The 16,211-nt window shown below is 39.4% G+C and overlaps 1 protein-coding gene across 3 annotated transcripts in view; it reads left to right on the top strand.

The window, feature by feature from the left end:
* LOC142099296 (coagulation factor XIII B chain-like) overlaps nucleotides 1-16,211 on the top strand; it is a 341,745-nt gene that overhangs the window by 270,739 nt on the left and 54,795 nt on the right. For all 3 annotated transcript variants that reach the window (XM_075182612.1, XM_075182611.1, XM_075182613.1), the window contains 2 exons: nucleotides 7,911-8,108; nucleotides 10,763-10,942. In XM_075182612.1, coding sequence (XP_075038713.1) covers nucleotides 7,911-8,108; nucleotides 10,763-10,942 — 378 coding nt within the window. The remainder of the gene's footprint in view (nucleotides 1-7,910; nucleotides 8,109-10,762; nucleotides 10,943-16,211) is intronic.

Raw genomic sequence — 16,211 nt, 5'->3', positions numbered from 1 at the left:
AAATGTCACCAGGGCAAATGAGCAATGTGTTAAGAGCAGTCCTACCGCTCACTACGCAAGAGTAGGTTCCCTCTGTGCATGCTGCTGTTCAGGATAAATAGTCTACCCTGTGCTTTGCATTGGAAGCTTCTCCGGACAGACCCGGAGATAACCAATGAAAGCTATCATCCAGTGGAAGGGTTTTATAAATAGGGAGACGCTTCAAATCTGGTGAAAACTGCAGTGTTCGCTGGATTTAAGCCTTTTCCCCATTTGATAAATAGACCCATTAGTTTGATTGTGTGCAGCATAAGTAAACAGCTGTTAGTTAATAAGTGAAAGAAGGGAGCATTTCCGTGTTTCAAAGTTATGCCCTAAACAAAACAAATGCATCACAGTATATAAATCTGCAAACAAAGAAACATTCCACAAATATATTGAACCAGGACAAACTAACATTAGTCTTTTGTTAACATAGGGCATTATTTATGAAAGATCAATTATTTTTTTTTAAATCAACAATTTTCGGCGATTTTTCCTGTGGCATTTGAAACTCCAATTTTATTACAGTCAAAACACTGTAGTGCCTTGCCATTACTTGCCTTTATGTATTTTATGTGACGTATGTCCCTACAGGTATCCATGTGCTCCATTCAATTTTTGGATTTTATCTTATTTATTATGTAGTGTAGAGCACGTGTGATGGCATTTTTAAGATCCTTTCTTTCACTTCTACTGCCTACTCTATGGGCTTTAGACTCCGCTCTACTTTTACCCCTGATAAATAATTTAATTATCAGTATTCTGGAGGTTTTATTACATCTAATCATATGTATGGAGTTAATCACCTCTTTCTACCCCATATATTCATTATATACAGCTCTAAGAATATTTGCACATAGAGCAGACATTGTTGTAATTTTTAATGAATAAGTTAGTTAACATATCTAGCTCCGCTTCTCAACTCCATGACTTCCCCCCTTGTTTGACTATGTCAACTGATTTAAATTACAATTTCCTCATCCTTTTTAAGGGTGATTAACTGTTCATTATTTTGTAGACATCTATTGCAATGTTTTGTAACATGCAAAACATTAACATTACACATATTGGAGCCAATGTAGAGTTTGTAGCAAATTCTGCAATTAGGTGCAAAATTTGTACTTGGACAAAACATTTGTGCTGCATGGGGGAAAATGTAATATGGACACCGTGATTTGGAGATGGACGGGGTCATGACCTAGCCCAACTCTGACATGTACTGCAAAAATAGAGCAGACCGGAATGTGTGCAGCATGTAAGAGGATATGTCCTGCCTGCAGCACAATGTTTGCCCGTGTACCCCTTGCAGTGCAACATGGTTTGTTTGGCTGCAAATTCTGCACTTTTACACAAAATTTGCACTTAACTCTAAATCAGCCTATCACATACATTTGTGTCCTTGTAGCCATTTATTATTGTCACAAATGCAGATGGAACAAAATATACTGTACAAAAATACACACATTATTTGGACAAAGAACAGGTGAATTGGACATCAATAGCAGAGGTCTAATACACATTACATCAAATAACAGCTTAACAAACATCTCAGAAACTGAAGACTCTCTTGTGTAAACACAGGAAACCTTGATAGATGCAATAATACAGATGTGAGTAAATGCAGAAATACTGTATATAAAAGAAGTTTCCACAGATTGCAGATGTTTAACAGTTAGAGGGTAAGTCCAGGGTTTACTAAGTACCAGCAAACACAGACTACTGGAAATGAGCAATAGCCACAGCCCAAGGAGAGAAAACATTGTAACTAGAGATGGGCGGGCTCGGTTTCCCGAGATCCAAACCCACTAGAACTTCACCTATCCGAGTATCGAGCCAAGCAGGCTCGGTACTCTCGCGCCAATTTGGATTCAAAATTGAGGCAAAACGTCATCGTGAAGTCGTCGGATCTCGGAGCTCGGTTCTCGCGATATTTGAAATCCATAAATACCTGCCTCCACAGCAATCCATCGCCATTTGACAGAGGGAGAGAGCAGGATTAGGTCGCAGGCAACATTAGAGCAGGGAACATTAGAGCAGGGACAGAGCAATTATTCTTGCAATTCTTATTGCAATTCTTCTAGCAATTGTTATAGCAGTAAGAGAGCAGGATAGAGGCATTTTTGCAAACATTACCAACTGTTTGGGGTCATATTCCCTTCTACAGAAACTATTTTGTGGCTGCAGAAAGTATTATCTAGCAGCACTATCTATTGAATATTTTGCACTACAAGTGCTTTGGGGTGTCCCATATTCCCCAGTGTGAAACAACATTTTTTCAGGCTGCAGAAAGCCTTATCTAGCAGCACTATCTATTTAATATTTTGCACTACAAGTGCTTTGGGGTGTCCCATATTCCCCAGTGTGAAACAACAATTTTTCTGGTGCTGAAAGTCTTATCTAGCAGCACTATCTATCTAATATTTTGCACTACAAGTGCTTTGGGGTATCCCATATTCCCCAGTGTGAGACAACAATTTTTCTGGTGCTGAAAGTTTTATCTAGCAGCACTATCTATTTAATATTTTGCACTACAAGTGCTTTGGGGTGTCCCATATTCCCCAGTGTGAAACAACAATTTTTCTGGTGCTGAAAGTCTTATCTAGCAGCACTATCTATTTAATATTTTGCACTACAAGTGCTTTGGGGTATCCCATATTCCCCTGTAAGAGACAACAATTTTTATGGTGCTGAAAGTTTTATCTAGCAGCACTATCTATTTAATATTTTACACTTTAAGTGCTTTGGCCTTATTAAAAGGGATTCAAAGCAGTCCACATATGAGCAGGATCAGCAAGCCGGTGCTGGCACCAGTCCTGATGGTAGTGTTCCCAGTACGTCATCTGGTAAAGCCTATATAAAAGTACATAGTCTTTTTAAATCAGAGAAAAAAAACACACCCCAAAATTTTCTTTACCGTGTTGAAGCGAAAAACAACTGTAACTGAGGAAAAGTTAACTGCCGATAATTTTTTTTTTTCCAACATGCCATTCTACACACGCAGTGGCAAAGAAAGAATGAGGCCTTCGCCTTTCTCTATTAGTGCCAGATCAAAAAATGTTACTGAGCCTTCTTATACGGTCACTTGTGACCAAGCAAAACAAAGTAATTTGCAGTCCAAAGGTGGTGCACAACTACTGTTACGCGTAAAAGCCGAGCTGCAAGAAAACAGTAAGACAGTAGAGGAAAATATATGCTCAGAATCAGAAATTACACCAATCCCTGTGGAGAGTCCATCCAACAGTAGTTTGTGTAATCGTGAGCATTTTGATAGTGTACCCATAAAGAAGGGCCCTTTCAGCATTTCTGTTGATGTGTGCCTGAACAGCCCGAGTGTAGCCAGTGATACACCAATTGAGGATGCCACTTTGGAATTAGAAGAGGATGAGGGGGAGATTTGTGTAGGCATGTGACAAGAAAAAGGCCATTGTCATGCCTGGGCATAAAACAAAAAATTCCACTTCTTGTGTGTGGAATTATTTCTACCCAAATCCAAACAACAGTTGTATAGCCATTTGTAGTGTATGTCAAGTCACAGTCAGTCGAGGGAGGGACCTTTACCATCTTGGAACCTCATCCATGTTACACCATTTGACCAGACTTCATGACAAAGTGTTGGGAAAAGCTGAAAGTTCTTCCAAAAAAATTACAAGCACTCCATCATCAGCTAGGACCCTTCGGTCACCGACATACCGACGGCTACAAAATACACCCACAACACCATCCTCATCAATGTCCTCAGTAACGCTCGGAGTTAGCCCTGCATACCACTTAAGGCTGGATGACTCCTGCACTATAATTGATTCCTCTGAAGAAAGTGTTAGTCCCACTGCTGCTGCTGCTGCTGGGGGTGAATCTTCATCTCAGAAGAAGGCTAAGAAGAAGAGCAGTCCTACATTACAACAATTAACTGTGAAACAATCATTTGCTAGGGGAAGCAAATATGACAGCAGTCACCCAGTCGCCAAGAGAATCACAGACGCCATGGCTACCATGTTAGTGTTAGATCTGCATCCAATATCCACAATAAACGCAGTTGGTTTTTCACAGTTAATTGAGGTTTTGTGTCCGCGTTACAAAATTCCATCGTGACAACATTGTTCCCGTAAAGCTATTCCACAACTATACAAAAAAGTATGTAAAAGTGTAGAGATTGCGCTGAAAAATGCCATTCTGCCCACTGTACACTTAACCCCAGATATGTGGACAAGTGGAAGTGGGCAAACCAAAGACTATATGACTGTGACAGGCAACTGGGTTGGTCATTCGCCTTCACCAGCAGGAACAGCAACAGCATGTACCCCACTACGTAACATTTGTCACAGGCAGGCCACTCTTTGTATCGCCGGCTTCACTAACAGGCATACAGCTGACAATTTGTTACGAAAACTAAGAGATGTGATTGATGCATGGCTTATACCACTAACGCCTGATTGATGCATGGCTTATACCACTAACGCCAACAATATAGTGCGAGCATTACAGCTGGGTGAATTCCATCACATTCCCTGTTTTGCTCACACCATCAACTTGGTGGTGCAGAGCTTCCTAAGAACTAACCGTGAGGTGCAGGAGATGCTTCATGCCATTTCAGTCATTCTGCCACAGCATGTAGGAGATTGCAGCAGCTCCAAGCACAATTTAACTTGTCCTGCCACCAACTTAAGCAAGAGATGTTAACAAGGTGGAATTCCACCCTGTACATGCTTCAGAGGATGGAGGAACAGCGCAAAGCCATCCAAGCGTATTGCACAAGCCATGACATTGGGAAATGTGAATGAGTTCTCTGTACAGCGCTGCGGAATTAGTGGCGCTTTATAAATAAATGATGATGATGATGATGATGAAAGAGGGGGGATGTATTTCACTCTTGCACAGTGGGGAATCCTTTCTGTACTGTACAGGGTGCTGAAACCATTTGAAGTTGTGACATGTGAAGTGAATTCAGACTCTGCTAGCTTGAGCCAAGTCATTCCTTTAATTAGACTATTGGAAAACCAGCTTGAGAAACTGAAGGAGGAGATGAAAGCAAGGAATTCCACAAAGTATGTTGGCCTTGTAGATCAAGTACTTAATTTGCATCACATTGATCCTCAAGTTATTAAAATCTTTAACTCGGATCACTATGTTTTGGCCGCTGTGCTTGATCCAAGGTTTAACACCTACATTGAGTCTTTGCTTAAAAAAGAGCGAGATGTGAACTTTTGCAAGGAGCTATTGCTCAGCACGTTGTCCGCTGAACTGGGCGTTAGCTCCACGATGTGTCCTCCTTCAGTTTCTCAAGCAGCTGCTGCTCGTAAAAAATTACATTTTTCTAAGCGATGCAGGGAAGACGCAGTGGGCAGACCAGAACAGTTTAACATCTGGGCTGGTTTGAAAGATTTATCAAAAAAATGTGTGACCTTGCCCATAACTCCATCCAATACGAGTATAAACATGCAAAGGATGGTGGAGAATTTTTTCAAGAGGTAATTGATATGGAAATGTCAGACAGTCCCTTTCCTTACTAGGAGGAACAGCAGGCCATTTGGAAACCCATGTACAAACTTGCTTTGCAATACCTAAGCTACCCATCCTCCAGTGTGTACTCTGAACGAGTATTCAGCACAGCCGGGATCCTAGTCAGTGATCGACGTAGGAGGTTACTTCCAAAAAATTTGGAGAAAATGATGTTCCTAAAAATGAACTACATCTTCCACGAGGAAGGCCTTTACCTTTAAAGACATCCAAGCACTGACAGTTCTCTAATGGCGGATTCAAGCGGAGATGAATTGATAGTCTGGGATGATGACGTACACACTGATGAGGGTGAGGATGATGCTGAAGATGATGACGATAACATCTTTTTAAAACTTTCTATATAAGTGTAGGGTGTAATCTACCCCCAAATAGGAAAGGGACTTGGGGCATTTCTCTATCACGTACAGTCTTGAAACGCTGCTGTTTTTTCAATTTCACGATAAGGGTACGGTGTCATACACAGAAAGACACCAAACAGCCTTTGTCCATTTTTATTTATATTGTACATTCTATACTGGCTGAATTGTTTTCTATTTAACTACAAGTGGAGGGGGGGATCTGATACAGACTGACACCAAACTGCCTTTGTCCATTTCTGTTTATATTCTACAGTCTATACCAGCTGAATTGTTTTCTTTTTAACTACAAGTGGAGGGGGGGGGGTCTTATACAGACTTACCCCAAACTGCCTTTGTCCATTTCTATTTATATTCTACAGTCTATACCGGCTGAATTGTTTTCTATTTAACTACAAGTGGATGGGGGGTCTGTTGCAGACAGAAACCAAACTGCCTTTGTCCATTTCTTTTTATATTGTTCAGTCTATGCAGGCTGCTTTTTTTCTATTTAACTAAAAGTGGAGAGTGTAATATACAGACAGATACCAAACTGCCTTTGTCCATTTCAATTTTATATTGTACAGTCTATGCAGGCTGCTTTTTTTCTATTTAACTACAATTGGAGGGTGTAATATACAGACAGATACCCACTGTCTTTGTCCATTTCAATTTTATATTGTACAGTCTATGCAGACTGCTTCTTTTCTATTTAACTACAAGTGGAGGGGTGGGCTGATGCAGACAGAAACCAAACTGCCTTTGTCCATTTCTTTATATATTTAATTATAAGTGTAGGGTGTAATATACACCCAAAGACGATGGCTGCATTGCCAATAGGCTAAGATGGAGAGGAAGACAATCAGGTTTGTGTGCAGAATTAAGGACGGCCTACCAGGGATTAAACTGTTTTTTTCCTAATTTATTAGCTTTAGAATTACTTATCCAAGAAACAGGTGGAGCACTAAATTAGGTTAATTTAGGCCCAAAAAATAGATTTTTAAACAAAATTGCAAAACAAAACCAAAACCAAAACACACAAGGGCGGTTTTGCCAAAACCAAAACCCCCAGTAAGCACCCCCTAATTTATTCCGGGTCTGCTGCATCCTGCGAAGGTATTCCAGATCCAAAACAAAAACACGGGGGTCAGTGACCATCTCTAATTGTAAGGGAGTGAAGAAATCTGCAACGTCATAAAGAGACAGACAGGTTAATACACAGAGCCTGCGGTACATTGGCAAAATCACAGGTTGCAGCAGACCCAGAATAAATAAGGGGGTGCTTACTGGGGGCCCCTGGAGCAACTGTGTCTTGTAATGTGACATGACATAGATTTGTAGCTTGTGCTCAGCATCCAACTTCAACATGTTGAAGGGATAAGACAGGTGCCACTTGACATTGTACTGGATTGCACAAGGTAGGACTTTAGTCTTATCCCCCAGCAATTAATAATGTCACAACACTGCCAGTGTAGGGGAGCCAGGATAAAATAGTGAGTGCTTGGTTAAATTCTGTAGATTACACTGCTGCTCTTATGTCTGGTAAAAATAATAGTTTGTTAAACCAAAAGGATTGTTAGGGTCCATCTAGTATTGCAAATCCCATGAAAGAAATAACAATAAAAAATATTTACCAGTCAGAAAATATTATTAGGTCTTCAAGGTCTGATGCATACTGTCCATTAAGTATAATGTAGATATGAGCTGTGAGTTAGAATTTAGAAATATCTTCATTACATATCAGGGCCGGAGTAAGGGAATGGAGGCCCCTGGGCTAAGGGGGCCCCCATTTCCCCGTGAGGCGCCCCCCCCACTGTTAGTGTATTTATGCTGTGGAGCAAATGAAAAATGGAATAACAATGTAAAGCAAATAAGTATAAAACAGCACAGAGATTCCATAGGGCTCTACATTTCATGATATAATACAGCCTGTAATCGGATTTCAAATGGCTAAATTGTCTGTTTTTGTATCTTGTTTTAAAAATCACAATTAAGAAATCTCAACTGAAAGCTACTATACTTTTGTTATTGTCTCAGAACCATGTACTGCAAAGGAAACCGACATGAAGCAAAATAATATACAGCTGAGATATGGAAGGAATCAGAAGCTGTACAGTGAACATGGTAACACAATTGAATTTTCTTGTTTAAATGGATATGATTCTCCTTCTGGCACTAATATGAGAATAACGTGTGACAAGGGAGTTCTGCAGTATCCTAAATGCTTCAAAAAAGGCAAGTACCATTGAAAGGGAATGAAAGGGGAGAAGATGCATAAACATGAACATGCTCCAGTACCACTGAGAGGTACCAATAATCTCACAGACCTACAATACTTACTATCTTGGTGCAAATAGCACCCATGTGCTGTAAGTATCAATTAATCAGAAATCTTTCAACAGTCTAGTGCAAGAATATGCAATATCATGTGGTTATGGTTATAGCCAGTTGTAAAAGTGGAAATTTAGAAGTGGGGTATGATAAATGTAAGTGAATATAAGTTGATAGTTTTACAAACAAATCAGTAGGAGAAGTGGCGGTATGGCATTCCACCATATACTGGCCCACTTCAATCACTGTTTATAGCATATTTCTGCTATTTGCAGCTAGTTATTAAGCAAGTGTTCTAGTAAGTGTATGAAGTGCCCCACATGCTTTTCACATTAATCTACATTTGCTCTTTTGAGGGTGATAGCCTGGAGGCAATTTATAAGTATAAGTTCCACCACTTTTCACATGAGAGAATACTACTGGCAAGATACCAGCCAGTCTGAGTTATTTTACATTCATGGAATTTTTTGTTTTATTTTTACACTTTATTTACACATTGTACATGTTCAGGAATCATAAGCGACCACATAAGGTATGTGGGAAATGCCTCATTGGAAGTTCAGCAGCTGTAGATTATGGTAATCATACTTTCTCTAAGCTGCAGTTTTCTGCAATGTGAATTTCTGTAGGATTTTGCAGAAATAACCACACTAATCATCGAGGCGAGTTCAGACACTCAAGTGTCCCTGTGTCCGACTTAATATCCAGCATACAGCTGTGCAGCACACACCAGCCAAAGAGGATGATGGAGAGTTCATTATTGTGGAAAGCTGTCAATTTTTTATATCTGGATGCAAAGTAAATTCCCCCTCAAACAGAAAGTACTAGTTTTGCCTAAAAAGTTTGAACTGTATAGAGAGGAAAATAGTGTTTTCAAAATGTTTTGATTTTCACCAAAGCCACTTAAGCAAAACTGATAATAAACCCTAAAACAAACAAAACGTTACACCTGAACATTGAAAATTGACCCCTGCCTGCTAAACCAAAGAATAATGAACAGTAAAATACCTAATAGTAATAGAATGCCAAATAATGCTTAGCTGTAGAAATGTGCACAATAATTGCCCAGCTAGATATAATGGGGCTCATTTAGAGGTGGATGTAAACGAAATAAACACTTAAAGAAAAAAAACATGTGTATGAGCATTTCCACATTGCAATTTTAACACTGCTGTATGCAATATTAGATCATACTTTTTTTCTCTCCCGAATTTCGGGGAGCCCTCCAGGACTCATGAAAGAGTAGGCATCCTTCCGGACATGGCTGAGGTGGGGCTTAAAGATGCGAATTTGCATCATTAAACCCCGCCCCTTATTATGAAATGCTGTGATTATTGGCATTTCCTGGCAGGGGGCATCCTAGCATCACCACGCCCCTGCCTACCCCCTGTCACATGACCTCTCCTCAAGTAGCAGTTAATTTTCCTATTTGAACTGAATTCATTTGTTTGGTCAAATTTGTACCAAAATACAAGTTTGGGAATTTAGAAAAAAGTCCCCAGGTGTTATGACGTAATGAACCATTATAATTTCACACATCTTTGGTAGGCACAATCCTGGTGCTAATAAATCTCATTGTCATATAGAAAATATAAATAAAATGCATTTTTTTTGTGTATGTTGTCATGCAGCTAGTGTATATATGTGTAATATTGACTAGCACTACAAGTTATTTTATTTTCATGTATCCACGCTTCTCGTTGTACTTATTAGGAAAGCAATGGTTTTGGAGTGCCACATACATTAGGTGAATGTGGTAGTAAATGAGAGGCTTACTATTGGTAGGAGGTAGGGAATGTGTTTATCTATCAAGTCTGTCCATTGATTTTGGATTCCTCAGAGAAATATTATCTTAGTATATTGAGATAATCTCCAGACCAATTTCCTATGCATCTTCCATCCTGTCACATCAATAATAACATTTTAAATGTTACTAAAATTGATGGTGCCCATGTCGTTACAACACCTAAACCTATACTTCCAAAAGACATCTTCCCACATAAAATACACAAAATGAAGGTTTATTGTGTTACACATCAGGTAAATCCTGAGCTGGAGTACGAGGAATTGACTAGAATTTGTAAGCCAAATCCAAGTAAACTAGTAGAAGTATGTGAAGCGTTTCACAAGTACAAAACATAATGGGCCTGATTCATAAAGGAAAGTAAAACAAAAAAAATGAACTTTGCACCTTAGCAAACCCATGTTGGAGGGGGATCTAAATGTAAAATATCATTACAGATTTATAGATGGGATACTGCACATCCTAGATCAACGTCAAATTTCAGTGTAAAAATAAAGCTATCAAGTATTTGTGTGCTACCTGAAAAAACAGCCAGTATTTAACTTATGTTCAAAATAATAACCTAATTTGCACTCATTGCATTGTAACATGATTTAGTCCAGAAGAAAACTTGCCCATTTTTTTTGCCTTACTTTCCTTAATGAATCAGGCCCAATGTGTTGTGGCTTTTTAGAAGTCACTGACCTATTTTCCACTACTACCATATACATTGTTGCATTAAGTGATGCTGTTTAACAGGTTGTCATTATTACAGGTTCTTGCATATTACAATCAACAATAATGATTAGCAGTAACATCTATTACAATAAAAGCACAGTAGTTGAACTTGGAGAAACTATTGCATTTGAATGCAATGAAGGAATGTTTCCAGAAAATGGTCTACGAGCCACATGTACACAGAACGGCATAAAATACCCTAAATGTATTGCTACAAGTAAGTGTTTGTTTGCACCATAGTGGCTGTATAATGCATACTGAACAAGGGAATTGTGGCCAATAGACTACATGTGTTATTTCTTTCCCTAATAATCCACCTATTTAATTTATAATCACTCTCTTATTTCATGTTTAACTCTTGTAAATGTAATGCAAATCTTGGATCTATTGATACATCATTTGTTTATTTTTTGTTTAAGTGTTGATATACTATTATTACTACTAATAATATTAGTCATAATAATAAATGTCAATGCTTTAGGTCCTTGAAATAATGCCTACATACCTGAAAGCTAGCTCAAGAGTCATGGCTATGACATTTTGTTGCCTTTTTAAATACATATCTCACAAGCTCCTTTATCACTCTATTGAGAAATGAACTACTATGACAAGAATATCCAACAATGTTTGAACTTTGGTATATTCATGTGCATGCCGGGTAGTCTGTAACATAAAATGCTCCACCATTTCAAAGCTTTATTGGTTCTTTATTTAAGCATACAGGACCTGATTGATTATAGCATGAAAAAATAACATATTGTTTTCAGGGTTTTATTAAACGCACGTAAGTCAGGTATACGTCCGTCATTATTCAACTGGAAGCGGATCTGAAGAAATGTCTCTTGTTTAATATGGGTCTAGTATTCTCTGAGTATACGACACTTTCCGTATACAGACAGACACCATACACCACAGGATACATACAATATATATGTGGAATATAAAGACCTATCAGAAAAAAATATTCAATTATTGTCACCTGTTAATAATAGTCATTAATGAAAAAACATTTTTTTTCATGAAATACATTTATCATGATATTATTAATGTCTACTGTGAAAAAAATGCATTTTTACAGTTGCTCTTGATTGCAAAAACATGTTCCAGCATGCATGCGCGACTGTCATCACTATCATTCGGCACTGATACCTGACCTCTAGCTGGTGCAAGTGATATGACAGCAAAACAAGTGAGAGTTTCCCAAAGCTTAATTCAGACACTACTATGTGCGCTCAAGCTTGGCATGCCTTTACTGTACATTGACTATGTGCATTTGCCCTTTTGCCTTTCCGTTCCACCCATGACATCGTAGGATGTCATAAATATCTTTTGCGCTCGTAGATGAATTGAATACACTTGCATTTACTGGTGTATAGTTCGTTTCTGGGCATGTGCAGAGCATTGTAACACAAAATACTGCACGTAACAATATTTATGTTCCTTAATGAATGAGGCCGACATTGTCTGCAAGAGTTTTTTTATTACATTTACGGGTGCTTAGCAAGGTCAAAGTTAGATGAATAGAAACATTTTGACTCTTTTGTTTTAACTTTATAGCAAGAATACACAGTATTCAAATATTTAAGGAAACACAAAGCATCTATATAAATAGCACATAGTTGCCTACTCTCCCGGAATGTCCGGGAGACTCCCGAATTTTTCTCAGTTCTCCCGGACTCCCGAGAGAGCAGGCAAAAATCCCGGATCCAGCGTCTCCCCGTTGTTGTAGATGGTGGGGGCGGGGCTAACCGCGGCATCGTGGTCCCGCCCCCTGCTGCGATTGGCCAGAATGTCTCATGATTGACAGGGGGCGGAGCCAAACGGCGCATCCCCGCGTGACCACGCCCCCTCAACGGACCCCCTCCCGGACGGCTGTCTTTAAAAGTTGGTAAGTATGAAATAGCATACACTAATTACATATACATATTTCAATGAGTCAAAAGAACTAAGATCCAAGATATATTAATACAAAATACATTTCTCCTAAAATAATAAACTTTACAAGCACTATTGTTCGTTTATTATGCTTTTAAACTCCAATTTTGTGGCTTTATATACTGCATCATATATTGTGATAATCACAATTGTTAAATATCAACTGTATTCTATCACCATGATGTCACAAGGGATGCCTGTTAGGAACTTTTTTGGAGCCCCAACAGAATTAGACCCCAGTTGCTGTTAACTTCTACCTCTGGCACCAAGTAATCCAATACTTAGATGACACATAGCAAAGTGTCATGTTACTAGTAAGAGAACCAGAATCACATGAGAAAAGAATGATATTTGCTCATTACTCTTAACAGGAAGAAATCTCTATTTTGGATATTGAAGCGGCTATAGAGGATGTCCAGACTCCTTAAATTGTATATTGTTATTCAAAATTAGCGCTACACCCTGTGTAACACCAATGTGTCTAGTGATGGAATTAGGAACATTACCTTGTGTCTAAATGAACCAGAAAAGATATGTAGACTTATTGTAACTGTTCAAATTTGTTATTAGCTCTAAATATCCAGAATTTTAATATTCCTTTAGAGACCTAATCATATCAATCATACACCAAAAATAGTAACATTTTGCCAAGAACCTTTAATATTACAGTCAGTTCATAGATTCCTACAACAACTCTCCATACAAGCCATAAAATGGAAAGCAATGAATAAAGCAAAGCTCTTGCTTAGTATTAACAGTTCTTCAAAATGATTAAATATGGATAGTCTGATCTTATCCTGCTTGCTGTTGTTCCTGACTTGGCAGAGGCTTACTCTGGAAATTCTGGAGTTCTTTAAATTTCTGCATGGTGTTCAATTCTGTCTTTTGGAAATGTTGTCCTAGCTGTGTCATATGGCCCTCTTGGCTCGCGTGCATTTTGTATTTGGTGCTTTCATTTCCTTTCAGGTTTCCCCTTTAAAAGGCTGCTGTCCGTGTGTCAATGCACTCCACTGCAGACCGCAGTCTCCTTCGGACATACAGAGTATTGTCCTAAACCATTTTTATCAGCAGAGTGTAAGGTGATCCTGATTAGATTGAGTAATCACCTCCATCCAGTGTTGATGTACTGTCTGCTTCAGTGTCCTTTGCTAAAATGGTGTTATTACACTGTGCTTGTTATTTTTACACTTAGTGCTTCAAATCACTCTTAGCAGCCAAGAAATGCTTCTTGCCTCTTTTCTAATCCACCAATATAAGCTTCTGAATAGCTGGCTCTTTGAGGCAGAGTTTTCAGAACTGTAATAGTTCAAATGTTTGATGGCTTTACAGTACAGTAATAGACCAGTCCACCCAGAGGTTGAAGTTCTGATCTCAGCCACTGACAAGATCAATCTCTTTACTGTGAGCACCAGGAATCACAGGAGAATCATATGCTGAGCTCAACCAATCAGGTTTGCTGGTAAGTTTGGTGCAGTGATTCATTCAAAAGATAACAATATGTGTAAAATGTTTGTGTATTAAAATTAGAGCTGCTCGGGTTCTTTTTTCGGAAAACAAGCCTAGCAGATCCGAGTACCGAGCCGAAGCAGCTCTGTACTTTTGCATGCCCTTGGAACTGAAAATGAGGCAAAAACTTCATTGTTGCGTCGTCGGATCTTGCGAGTTTTGGATTCTATACGTACTGCCCTCCACGGAGATCCGGTGCCATTTCATAGAGACACACAGAAGGGGTAGCAGGGTTGTTGGCAGTCTCCAGTGCAGTTGGGCAGCATCATAGCTAAAACAGAAAAAAGAGGGGTGGCAGTGTTCTTCAAATTCTCCAGTGACATTCTAAAGAGATATAGTTCATCCAGAAACAGGAGAGGTGGCAGTGTTCAGTGCTAAAAGACAAATTATAGGGCTGGCAGTGTTCTTAAAAAGCTCCAGTGACATTCTACATAGATATAACTCACCCAGAGGTGGCAGTGTTCAGTGCCGAAACAGCTTTTCATATAAGAGGGTTGTTTGTGTAAGTCCTGCACCAGTGGAAGCAGTTCTTGCAAGTGATAAGAAGAAGGCCATTGTCATGCCTGAGCATCAGACCAAAAAAATCCACCTCTTATGTGTGGAATTATTTTTACCCAAATCCTGACAACAGTTGTCTAACCATTTGTGGCATTGTAAATCCACAGTCAGTAGAAGTAGGGACCTCAGCCATCTAGGAACCTCATCCATGTTACACCATTTAAAGCAAGTTCATTGCAAGCTGTTGTCAAAATATGAAACGTATGCTAAAAAATAACATCAATCAGTCCAGCATCAGCTACCTCCCTTCTCTCAGCTAGATCCCAGCACCTGCAATCTACACCCATAACACCTTCCTCATCAATATCCTCAGTAGCGATCAGAGTTAGTACTGCATCCAAGTTGCTAAGGCTAGATGACTCCACTGTCCAAGATTCCTCAGATGGATTCTTGAGCATTAGTCCCGCTGCTGCTTCTGCTGGGGGTGGATCTTCATCCCAGATGCAGACCAAGAAGATGTCTACTAGTAGTTTACAACAATATCCAATATTAATGCAGCTGGTTTTAGACAGTTAATAGGGGTCTTGTGTCTCCCCATTATCAAATTCCATCACAACACTATTTTAATAGAAAATCTATTCCTCACCTGTACCAGAAGGATCAAAAAAAAAATATTTTTAGGATAAAAAATGCCATTCTACCCACTGTACACTTAGCCACAGATATGTTGACGAGCGGATCTGGGCAAACTAAAGATTATATGACTGTGACAGCCCACGGGGTTTGTGACTTGCCTTCAGAAGCAGGAACAGCAGCAGCATGCACCCAGTTACATCAGAGCTACTCTGTGTATCACCGGCTTCACTAAGAGGCATAGAGCTGACAATCTGTTACAAAAACTAAGGGATGTCATTGCAACAAGGCTTATCCCGCTTGGACTCTCCTCAGGATATGTCATTTCTGACAATGCCACCAATATTGTGAGAGCATTACAGCTGGGTGAATTCCATCACATCCCCTGTTTGCTTCATTCAATAAACTTAGTGGTGCAGAGGTTTTCGAAAAATGACAGGGACGTGCAGGAGATGCTGTCTGTGCCCATAAAAAATCTGAACATTTCCGACATTCGGCAACAGCATGTAGGAGATTGCAGCAGCTCCAAAAACAATTTAATTTGCCCTGCCACCAACTGAAGCAAGAGGTGGTAAGAAGGTGAAATTCCACCCTGTATATGTTTCTGAGAATCGAGGAACAGCAAAAAGCCATCCACACTTACTCCACAAGCCATGACATTGGGAAACACGGGGGAATGTATTTTACTCAAGCGCAGTGGAGAACAGTTTCCGTGTTGTGCAAGGTGCTGAAACGATTCAAAGTAGTCACCTGTGAAGTGAGTTCAGACACAGCTTGAGTCAAGTGATTCCCTTAATTAGACTTTTGGAAAAGCAGTTTGAGAAACTGAAGGAGGAGCTGAAGCAAAGCAATTATGCTAAGTATGTTGGACTTGTAGATCAAGTACTTTATTCGCTTCGCCAGGATCCAAGAGT

The sequence above is a fragment of the Mixophyes fleayi genome, chromosome 8 (assembly GCF_038048845.1).
Source record: "Mixophyes fleayi isolate aMixFle1 chromosome 8, aMixFle1.hap1, whole genome shotgun sequence".
Classification (NCBI taxonomy): Eukaryota; Metazoa; Chordata; class Amphibia; order Anura; family Limnodynastidae; genus Mixophyes; species Mixophyes fleayi.
This window is presented reverse-complemented; position numbering and strand designations above follow the sequence as displayed.